Source organism: Conger conger, chromosome 13, assembly GCF_963514075.1.
Source record: "Conger conger chromosome 13, fConCon1.1, whole genome shotgun sequence".
Taxonomy (NCBI): domain Eukaryota; kingdom Metazoa; phylum Chordata; class Actinopteri; order Anguilliformes; family Congridae; genus Conger; species Conger conger.
This window is the reverse complement of record NC_083772.1, coordinates 20,140,588-20,152,424: the sequence shown is the minus strand read 5'-3', so window position 1 is coordinate 20,152,424 and position 11,837 is coordinate 20,140,588. Positions and strand designations below refer to the sequence as shown.

Genomic DNA, 11,837 nt, shown 5'->3' with positions numbered 1-11,837 from the left:
TATGGCTGAAGGTCCGTCATTTCGTTTCATTGCGCTTGCTTTCTGTGCTGGGCCTGTTCTTGCCCCTTGCTTAGATGAGAAACGGAAACATGCTGCGTTGTCATCTTTTTAGCATGCTCAGGCTGAAAAATCAGAATAAATCCATTACAGAACAAAACCGTGGGTGTCATTATCAAGTGTTGATGCTTTCTGGGTAAGCAAGAATGCTCAGGCAAGCTCAGCGATATCAAACGAACTGGGGAGACCAGGTAAGACCACTGTAGTGCATGACTGAAGTTTTAAGGAGCTTTTTTAACTGTCATAACAGAAATCAAGAATGCTCCAGGATGTAGGCAAAGATATATCATAGACCACACCAGACCTCAGTGCAGTGAGCAAGATGCATTGAGAACAGAATGACCTGGATAGTTAGATTTTTTAAAAATAATATTAATTAAAAAAATAAAGTGCATTTAAAAAAAAAAAAGAAAGTTGAGAAGATGAGAATTTGGCTGTATTATACCAAAAGGATGGAGAGAGAAAATGTGTTGAACGAGGACCATCCCAACCCCACCCTACCCCTCTGAGACATGGAGGAGGTGTTATGGCTTGGACCTGTGCGGCTGCCACTCAAACTGGCTGACTTGTCTTCACTGACGATGTAACTGCTGACAGTCCATGCAGGATGAATTCTGAAATGTACAGAACATCGGCTCAGATCCAACCAGATTCCTCAAAATCCATTGGACAGCACTTCCAAGAGTGCAATGACCTCAAACATAATGCAAGAGGGCTATTTTGTTTAGGGACAAAAAGTGGAATGTTCTTCACTGGCCAAAGGAGTAGAAGGTCATGTGAGACTTTGAACTTCTTGGCTTGGTTGATTTATTTTTATGGACTTGCTCCATTGTTCCCTTTTTTTGCTCGACCCAGTTCACCCAACATCTCGTTCTGTGTTATGTACACTTTTTGGTCAACTTCTACCAAATTCTCCCAAACCCTAACCCTAACCCATTTTTCAACTGTGGGTGGTTCCTTTTTCAGCTGTTTTCTCGTTATCTGTAAATTGTGCTCTAATTCTGAGAATTCTGATCAGATGTTTGTCAGCTTCTGTTGTGATTCAGGGCGGGAGGAATGTCTTAGGGCTTAACCTTGTGTTTTATTTGACATCCAACGTGCTGGAGTACAGAGTACAAAAAACTGTCTGTCCCAATGCTATGGGTTTTGACCAGTGCTGTATACACTTGTATACACACACCACACCACATACACACACACACACACACACACACACACACACACACACACACACACACACACACACAACATAAACATACATACATACACAACACACATACAGTACAGCTCATGCACAAATGTAGTGGTTTTAACCAGGTCCTGTGGTAAGTTGGCTGTAAAATATTTGATATTTTGCCTTGGGTTAGAGTGCCAATGGAAACAATGCATCCTTGGACAGTGTGGGAGCAGCAGACAACGTACCTTATATGGGGGAGCTTGTTAATCCCCCTGTGGAATTAATTATGGTTTTTTTTAAAGTTTTTTTTTTTTCTTTTTTTATTCCTGCTTTTTGGACCAAGAACATTCTGCCCTCCCTTTCTAATGTAGTCATCTTCTGTTATTTGAGCCATAACTGCAGGCTTGTCAGAGTACAGGACCAGTATGAGTGCATTTGCCGAATCACTAAAGGAATCGTATGAGTGCATATGTTGAATCACTAAAGGAATCATATGAGTGCATATGCTGAATCACTAAACGACCAGAATGAGTGAATGCTGAATCTCAAAATGACCAATATGAGTGTGCATTCAAGCTGTAAGTATAAAGGTGTTAAGTAGATGAATTAAAACGCCTTTGGCAAAATGAGAACAGAAAGTGACGCTAATATGGTTAATCTTCCCTCGGACATTTAACATCAGTTAAAAAATCAGTTAACTGTTTACTCTTCAAGAGTTACAGTTCTGCTTGGCTGGAATGAACACTACCGTACATAAAAATAAAAAGATTAGTAGTCTCAACTATTTAAAAATAGATTGTCATAACAATGAAAACGTTTAGGAAAAGAGTAACTTAGAAGACCAGTGAATGCTTGAACAATTTATCTTCCCCGACTATCACGGTTGTTTCCTCAAACCGTTTGATTGACAGGTGTCCTTAGGTCAAAGAGCAGTCATGCAGTGTGTTTCTTATATGAAGCGAATCCCAAAGAACACACAAACGGCGCAACACGTGAGCTTCCTTTGTGCATAGTTATTCATTACAGCACCACGTATAACCCTATACAATGTCTGCAGGAAAGCTCAGGTTGTCTATGATGGTGTTCAGAACTTCATTTGAGATACTTTAATGATTTTAGACACCAGGGAAATTCCTACCAGAAACAGCCCGTCTCATTAATATTCAGTGGAAAAGCGTTGTCTATTATCTGCACGTTTTTCTTAAGCATTCTGTGGGAAGTTCTCAGAGTTTCTAAACGGCATCCAGAGAGCTCTTTTAGCCCCGTCTGCGGGGAAGCTCTGCGTGAGGACTGATTTTAAAACGTCTCTAATCTGTTTGTGAGGCATGCGGCGGTAATGAGGGCTCGTATTGTTGTGCCACGGGCTCCGTCTTAACTGGGTTTCCAGAGCAGGTTGGCATCGGTGGCGTAAGCAGGGGAGGCCAAAATCCCTCTCCGCCACGGTCCCCCGGGCCCTTGGGCGCCCCTCTCTGGCGTCGTATCGCTGTTCTGCTGATAAAAACTCATTTTCTGTTCCTCCCGCTGATGCGCGCAGTATCTCCCCAGATATCAGAGTTCCGCGCCGGTCTGTTCTCCCACGAGACTGCCCTCCGGTTGGGGCGAAGCTCTGCCGTTTGTGCTGCGTCTTCTGAGTTCCGGCTCTGTGCGATTGGGAAATGTAACGGTGAACCCCGTGCTTTTTACTCTTTACTCTTTAAACTCGTACTCAGTATCACATTTCAAATGCAATGTGCTGTGAGCGCAGAGCAAAAATGGCAGAAATTGTCACCATCCAAACGGCTGCTTCAGGACAGCCCTGTATATATGTATGCACTCAGTGAGCACTTTATTAGGTATTTATTAGACCAAAATCTTCTGTTGCTTGAACTGTTGCCGATCCACTTAGAGTTATGATGCGTTGTGTGTTCAGAGATGCTCTTGTGCATACCACTGTTGTAATACGTGGTTATTTGCGTTACTGTTACCTTCCTGTCAGTTTCGACCAGTCTGGCCCTTCTCCTCTGACCTCTCTCATTAACACGGTGTTTTTGCCCACAGAACTGCTGCCCACTGGATGTTTTTTGTTTTTCTCTCTCTCTAGACTCTAGACTGCTGTGTGTGAATATCCCAGGAGATCAGCAGTTTATGAGATACTCACACTACCCGGTCTGGCACCAACAAACATTCCACCAGCAAAGTCACTTTGATCACATTTCTTCCCAATTTGGTATGAACAATGCTGTTATGCATTTAGTTGCAGCCACATGATGGGCTGATTAAATATTTACATTAACAAGTGGTATAAGTATACCTAATAAAGTGCTCACAGTGTGTGTATATATGTATATATATACCTTTTCAAACTCTACCTTAGTCCTCCCTCCTGATTTTCCCCGCCCCCCTTTATGATATCCCTCTTGTCTAACCCCCCCCCCAAATGACTATTATGATGACTATATGTTTAGAACAGCACTGTATTTTCCTAGTTATGGATATGATGCTTTGACTAAAATGTAAATGTAAATATATACAATTTTATTTTGTATTTTTTCCCCTCTTCCTGTGTCATGTTATGGTTTATGTCTTATATGTTGCCTTCCATAATGCAGGTATACTTCTAGTAATGTGCCCCTTAATTAGGGTGTCTGCAAATGCGTAAATAGTAACAATTCTCCAGCAGTAGGCTATTTAACAGGATGAAGTGCACTTGGTCAGTTGATGAAAGGGACTGAAAGCAGGTTTTCCTGCAGGCAGACCTCACTGACATGGACAAACAGAATCTGTCTTCTCTCCTGACTAAAGGGGACGGTCCTCTTACCTCAGCGACGTCAGCCACCGGCCAGAAGCCGCACATAAACGCATTCAAGCAAATATAAATACGCGAGTGCAGACACCCCGTCAAACGAAGTAGGCCTGGCGTGACGAGTGAAGGGAACCCTCGCCTCCGTAGCGACAGACATAAGGCAGAAAGGGACAAATTAACAGAACAAGAGGCACTAGTTGTAGGCTGTCTGCATATCCATAATTCTTTTTTTTTTGTTATTTATTGGTATTATAATAATTAAAATGTTGGTGAAATGTTTCAAAATATTACTGTTCGCTTTGTTTTGATGTTTGGATTTGAGTTCAGGGGCTAGGCGTTTTTGCGGGAGATGTTTCCTTGTTGGTTTTTTTCTGTAGGAAATAAAGTGGCAACGTTGGGGCCACGTTTTTTTCTTTTGTCGCGTCTGTCACCGAACTGAATTCTTCCTCTTGTTTTCTTTCTTTCTAATGCGTTTAGCCAATTTCCATGGCAAAACATCTGGGCAATGTTCCGTTTCCTACCATTAGCTATTTACTCGACGGGTTTTCATTGTGTGCGCGTGTTTGCAGATGTTTGGGAAATGTTTATCGAGGATCAGCGTTTAAGCCGCGCGATGTTGTGCCAGCGTCCGCAGTGAAAGGAGTCAGTCGAGCGCAGGAGAAAGTATAGACTGTGGAGATTGGGCTAGTAAATAAAGGTGCGCTTTTTTTGTCCAGAAGCGCCCGTGAAAGCTTCAAATTGCACACGGGTCCTCTTGGCACAGAGCGTTCAGCTCAGCGGAGCAAAATGCAGGTTCAGGTCTGCAGCAGTATAGAAAATTAAACCAAATACAGACCCAATCTCAAAATCTGTTTTGTGATCAAGCTTTGAAAGTTCTTCACCTGTCATATTATTTTCAGTGTAATCTTTTTTCTTCTTTGTAATTAAAGTCCGTCTTTTTCGGAATTAACATTATGCACGAAATAAAGTGGCGTCATCAACGGATAAGGTTACGCGTTGAGAAATGTATGCGTCAAGGCAATGGCAAGGGAGTAAATTGCGAGCAGTGCCCTTTGAACTACATGTAAAACACACGGTACATGAGGCCGACTTTGGAAAAAGACCACATTGGGAGCAGCAGGGGACTGACACCAGCTCCCCCCCCCCCTCCCTCCCTCTCTCTCTCTCTCTCTCTCTCTCTCTCTCTCTCTCTCTCTCCCCCCTCTCCTTATCCCTCCTCCATCTCCGCCTATTTGATTAAGAATGTGAGTGGTGGGTGATACTCGGCGCGGTGCCGGCAGACGGCTGTGTGTTCCTGACTGCGCCTCTCAAACAGCAGACACCCCCCTCCACCCCGTGACCCCCCAGGGAGCTGTTTACTCACACCAGCCCTCCACAGACTCCTGCGCAGCGGGGACTAGACTTCCCGAACTCTGTTTACTTCAGCTTTTCCATCCGCACGCACGCCGGGAAGTGAACAGAGGCTTTCCAGAGAGAGGAGGAGAGAGTGAGAGAGAGGAGGAGAGAGCGAGAGAGGGAAGGAGAGAGCAACAGAGGAGAGAATGAAAGAATGAGAGAGGGGGGAAACCAGAGAGGACTGCGCATAGCTGCCTTAAAAGCTCCCGGTGCTCCGAATTTGTCCGTCTTCTTCCCAGATGTTTTTCCGGACAGGCGAGCGGAGAGGACGGTGCTATGACGGCGCTCCCGCTGCTTTGGAGTAGGACCTCGCCGTTCCCACGGGCGCTCGGGGGAATCTGAGGAACCCCCGCCGCAGACTGTCCCGCTGGTTTCCGCGGAGACCGCCCGTGCCAGCCTGATCCTGCGTCTGTTTTGAGGAGTGCCCCCTGGCGCGGATCCGACCCGTTCACGGAGCCATGGAGGACCTTCACCACGAGGACCCCCATCACTACGGGAGCTCCCTCTTCCCCACCTCCACCCTCATCCCCGTCACCATCGTCTGCCTCCTGCTCTTCCTCGTGGGCGTGACGGGCAACACCATGACCATCCTCATCATCCAGCGCTTCAAGGACATGAAGACCACCACCAACCTCTACCTATCCAGCATGGCCGTGTCCGACCTCCTCATCTTCCTCAGCCTGCCCTTCGACCTCTACCGCCTGTGGAAGTACACGCCCTGGGTGTTCGGCGAGCTGGCGTGCCGCCTGTCCCACTACATCAACGAGGGCTGCACCTACGCCACCATCCTGCACATCACGGCGCTGAGCATGGAGCGCTACCTGGCCATCTGCTTCCCGCTCAAGGCCAAGGTGGTGGTGACCAAGCGGCGGGTGAAGTTGGTGATCGTGGCGCTCTGGGCCTTCGCCCTGCTGTCGGCGGGGCCCATGCTGGTGCTGGTGGGAGTGGAGCACGAGAACGAGACGCAGCCGGACCAGAGCACGCGCCAGTGCAAGCCCACGGCCTACGGCGTGTCCTCGGGCCTGCTCCGCACCACCATCTGGGTCTCCACCGCCTACTTCTTCTGCCCCATGTTCTGCCTGCTCTTCCTCTACGGCTCCATCGGCCGCAAGCTGTGGAGGACCCGGAAGGACCTGCGGGGCCCCAACGCCGTGGGCCGGGAGAAGTCCCACAGGCAGACGGTCAAAATCCTGGGTGAGTCGCCTGGGGGGCACCACCGTTACTGCTGCTGGGTTTCTTAAGCTGTGGATCGGGATTGAAAACGGGTCACAGGTGTGAGGTGGGTCCCAGAATGAGGCTGTCGTGCACTGGGCTGTGCTTTCATAGGTCCCTGAATAATGGTGCATTTCTATGGGTCTTGAGATTAACAGGTTTTAGCACCAGTGCCTTAAACTGTTGCTCCTAATAACTGATCTTCTAGTGTAGTGGAGTGGACTGGGGTGCCTGTAGATGTAGAGTGCTGTGCAAAAAAAAAAAAAAAAAAGAAGAACCTGAATTTGTTCGTGCAAGCAATACATGTGGCATTTCAGTTCAGGGCGATTCAGTTTAATGAGCTGAAACTCATTTCATAAATTTGAGAAATTTAAAACAATATTCTGTGATGATTTTTTTCAATTGATGAATTTTGAATGAAATGAAATGGATGTGAACCCGCAGTAAATGAGTTGTTAGCTAATTAAAGAGTTCATTTATTTCTGAGCTTTGCCACTCCCTCGGTTCCTACAGCTGTAATTTGCACGGATGCCAACTGATTGCTTTGCCTGTGTGCGGTACAGTAGCGTACAGTTACGGGCAGCGTTTCCGAGCATCGGCCGGAAACCGCGCACGAAAAAAACGCTCCAGACAGGGGACAAGAAAATGTATTAATATGGCTATACTGAAGGAGAAAAGGAGTGGCCGTTTCCTTTTGCTAATTCCAGAACGCCTTTGCTTCATTAATCACTCACCCGAGCAAGTATCCGGGGTCTGCTTTATGTTGTCTTTGAAATCCCCCTCTCTCCGTCACGTATATACAACCCACCTCGTAGAGCTCGTGTTTGAATGCGAACCTGATCGAGTTGTAATACGCTTTTGGCCTTACCAGTCTCTCTGAATAATTCAGTTCAGCAACCTTCGCGGCTTATCGGTGTTCCCCACAGTAAGAATAAATAAATACAAAAATTGTGGCATGATAAAATAATAAAAACACTGATTTGTCTCTTTATCTTGCATGGTGGCCATTAGTTTGAACACAGTTTTCCAATTGTACAGACATTTGTAATGGAAAGCTTTAATATCCACCTGTCAAAGAATACATTGATGGCTTTTAGAATGGGCTTGCTGATTGATTTTTGATCCTTCGGTGTTTTAAAGTTAATAATTATTGTCGCCGCGCGAGGCGCGAAAGCCTTGCTCAGTACTGTCGTCTGTAAATATTTTATTCGCAGTAGCCTGTATATTATGACATTAATATGAATCACCGGCGTGGTGCGCAGAACGCGGGCGAATACTGTCGGGCACGGTGCGTACTCTGCTCGCATTTGTCGGCGGCTAAATTAAATTGTCACCGGGGACGCTCGTAAATCAGGCTTAATGGGACGTGGTATGCTCCCGGACTCCTGCCTGTTTCGGTTCTGATCTAGTGGGCCCGCATGGACGAACTGACGCTAAATCTTCTGCGATGAAGTCATATAAAAGCCCCGGAGGGCTCTGGCTTAAAGCACAAGCCAGTTATTGCGCAAACGTTTTACTTGACGTCCCACAAATCTTGTGTGCGCTGACCTTCCTATTCATCCCGAATAGAGGAACGCGTGACCTCGCCGTTTTAAGGTGAATTCAGTTTCACTTCAGGTCAATTCGGGAAATTCTTTTAAATTCAGTTATTGACTTGTTGGGATCCTGCAATGTTCAATGAGGATTTTCCAAATAGTTAATTTCTGTGGATTTATTTGACTAAATTAAAATTAAAATAGTCCCCATCCCTGGTTGGTCACACTTAATATATACTCAGTGAGCACTTTATTAGGTATTTAGTAGACTTATTTTTTAGACTTATTTTTTTTATTGCTGTAGCCTATCCACTTGAGAGTTATTATCCTCTGACGTCTCTAATTAACAAGGCGTTTCTGTCTGCAGAACTGCTACTCACTGGATTTTTGTTTTAGTTTTTTGACCATTCTCTGCAAACTCTAGTCTAGAGACTAGTGTCTGTGAAAATCCCAGGAGATCAGCAGTTTCTGAGATACTCGAACCACCCTGTCTGCCAACAATCATTCCACGGTCAAAGTCACTGAGATAGTTTTTTCCTCAATCTGATGGTTGATGTGAACATTAACTGAAACTGCTGCCACACAACTGGCTGATCAGACAATCGTATGAATAAGTAGGTGTAATAAAGTCAAATTATAAAAAAAAAAAAAAAAAATATTCCTAATAAAGTGCTCGATGAGTGTAAAAATAGGTCTCCTTTATTTGTCATCTATTTGTTAATTATTTTTCTTCTGAACACAGTCATTTCTCACATCACCCTTTTTACACCTCTTTCTTTTATCCCTCTTTCTTTCTGACTCCCCTCCTCCCGTGCGCTGCTCCATCCTCTCCCTCTTCTTCCTCCCGCGGGGCGGCGGCCGCAGCGGTGGTAGTGCTGGCCTTCGCCATCTGCTGGCTGCCCTTCCACATCGGCAGGAACCTGTTCACCCACGTAGACGACTACCCGACCGCCAAGCTGAGCCAGAACTTCAACGTGGCCTCCATGGTGCTGTTCTACCTGAGCGCCTCCATAAACCCCGTCCTCTACAACCTCATGTCCCGCAAGTACCGGGCCGCGGCGCGGCGCCTGTTCCTCCGCTGCCGACATCGCCGGCACCCGCCTAGCCAACGGCAGCTGTCCGGGAGAGAGGACCTCCCCACCTGTGACGAGACGCTCACCGGGGTGTAGGCTGCGTGGGAACGGTGGCGCCTCCTTAGGGCATTCGCTGAGAGAGAGAGAGAGAGAGAGAGAGAGAGAGAGAGAGAGAGAGAGAGAGAGAGAGAGAGAGAGAGAGAGAGAGAGAGAGAGAGAGAGAGAGAGAGAGAGAGAGAGAGAGAGAGAGAGAGAGAGAGAGAGAGAGAGAGAGAGAGAGAGAGAGAGAGAGAGAGAGAGAGAGAGGGGAGAGAGAGAGAGGGGGAGAGTGATAGAGAGCGGCTTTTAGCCCAGTTGAAAAGGTGGAACGAGAAAAACTTAGAACAACGATGAGTTTTTTTATTTTACTTTTTACCTGAGGTCGAGTTTAATTGCATAAGAGCGGAAAAGGGATGTAATAAATGGACTTAAATCAAAAGAGACGACTGCATTGATTTGAAACAGCCGCTACATCCGTGTACATTAGCAGCGAGTTTAGCAGAGCCGTCTAAACTACTTTCTACTGTGTTAAGCTCTGTTGGCACAGGTGGTCATGGAGAACGCATACGTTCTTTTCTTTATTTTATAACAAGAGGAGAATGAACTGGGGACACAGATTAATGTTTGTGTCTGGATATCAGCATCGGTTATTAATCTCCCTTGGTGCGTAAAACATTTCCCCAGAACTAGACTGCGTATGTTTTCATACAATGGAACAAAACCGCTCACGCTTGACGATTTCCTATATTTCACCACCCCAACTGTGCGGATTGACCGGATCGCTCTCCAGCTTTGCTGAGAACACAATCCGGGACGCAGTGGCACAGTGAGCTGTGTACTCCTTGCATTTACAATGGTTTGAGATTTTGGCCGCTATTCATTCAATGTTTGACTAGCACTGGGCTACGCGTTTTCTTCAGAAACTCAGTTTGATGAGGCGGTTGTAGTGATTGCGGAACCCTCAAAGCAGTGAGGGTAGGGGGAAAATTCGTTACTATTAACGGTTACTCGAAGTTCAGGACAAATGTTAATAGCATCCGGGTCAATGTGTATAATTAAGTGTATTTGGTGGTGGAAACGACGTACACAAAGTGGTGTTCTTAATTGAGCAATGCAATCTTTTTTTAATTTCACAAAGACTGCCTACAGTCATTCCTTGCATATGAAAACGTTTCCTTGTGTACCAATTGCTGTAAAAATACTAATTTCTATGTGAGCCAACGTACTGTGGTTCTCTTAATACTAAACTGACTATTGATATGCGTCTGATTAAATGACAGGTTGTTGAATAGCACATCATATCAAATTTTTAGTTACAGTACCAAAAGATCTGAAAGCGTAGTAGGCTGTAATATGTGGTCTTTTTGGATAGATTCAGTCCCAGTAGTCTACTTGTTTCAAATGAAACTTTGGGCTTCATTAGCTTTTTCATGCCAGGATCTCTTCTGGTAATGCTTTATTTAACCGCCCGTTAATAACCTAGTATTTACTGTGTAAGTACCAGGTACTTATTAGGTCATTATTTCAGAGCGAGTACTATGAAACAGGCTGTAAAATGTACTTAACTAGTAGCTACTTACATATGGTACTTACTGGCTTTGTTTCACACTACGCACCACTGAAATGAAAGTAGTTTGCTAACAATTACACAAGTAGCCGTGTACTTACCCAGCAAATACTAGGTAACGGTAAATTTGAAAACATGATGCATTTCATTGTACATTAGCCCTGTTTACATGTGGACATTCAAGCCTTGAAGGTACAGAAAGATAAGATGCATTATCTATCGCCCTTAGAAATGTGAGCTTTGCTTGGCAGTGAATGGTAACATAGCAAGGCCAAGTTAGTAATGACCGCTTGTAGCATATTCGTGTGTGACAGAAAACTGATTTTGTTTGTCTGAATACGTTCAGCAAAATACTTTTTGTAAGCCACCTACAAAAATGAAAGTTGTTTATGGATTGCAGGTGGATAGTCTGCTGGCCTAAATGTAACAAGAAAAAAAAAAGGTGTTAAGAATTTCTGCTTTTCCAGTAGTGTGTGTGCTTGTGTGCCTGTGTGTGCGTGTATGTGTTTGTTTGTTAGTTTGAGCTGAAGTAAAAATGTGTTTAGATTTTTGACCCAATTGTTTTCAAAAATGTTTGTGATTCTTTGATGCTCAGTCAACAATTTGAATAAATGCCATAAATGAATACCCATAGTTCCATTTCTGTCTGTGTGAGGAGCTAACCTGCCTGTCTTTATGACTTTACTTTGAGAGAAATGCTGGGCCGAGCCAACACTTGTCTGGATTTTACAAATCAATTGTTTCACCTAAAATTGTGTGGTCAGTTAATTGCCAGGTTTTGTGACATTTTATTAGAAAGACCATGTTTAGCACACTGTGAGGATGCTTTCCATTTTTGTTGGTGTGTTTAGAGCTCACTGATGTACTGTACACACACACACGCGCACACACACACACACACACACACACACACACACACACACACCATGCTCACACTCACAGACAGACACACACACACACACAACCATCTTCACACTCACCACTCCCTCGCTCTTTCTCT

At 45.1% G+C, this 11,837-nt stretch overlaps 1 protein-coding gene across 1 annotated transcript; it reads left to right on the top strand.

Annotated features, from left to right (window-relative positions):
- The first annotated feature begins 5,869 nt into the window (after positions 1 to 5,869).
- mlnr (motilin receptor) lies at positions 5,870 to 9,327 on the top strand. The gene is made up of 2 exons (XM_061216356.1): positions 5,870 to 6,605; positions 9,023 to 9,327. The coding sequence occupies exons 1-2, from the start codon at positions 5,870 to 5,872 to the stop codon at positions 9,325 to 9,327; spliced, it is 1,041 nt and encodes a 346-aa protein (XP_061072340.1).
- Positions 9,328 to 11,837: the final 2,510 nt, after the last annotated feature.

Excerpts from the sequence above, each read along its gene's own strand:
- mlnr (XM_061216356.1), top strand. The coding sequence starts at position 5,870 with ATGGAGGACCTTCACCACGAGGACCCCCATCACTACGGGAGCTCCCTC. Across the intron at positions 6,606-9,022 it reads GCAGACGGTCAAAATCCTGG|CGGTGGTAGTGCTGGCCTTC; the intron begins GTGAGTCGCCTG and ends CGGCGGCCGCAG.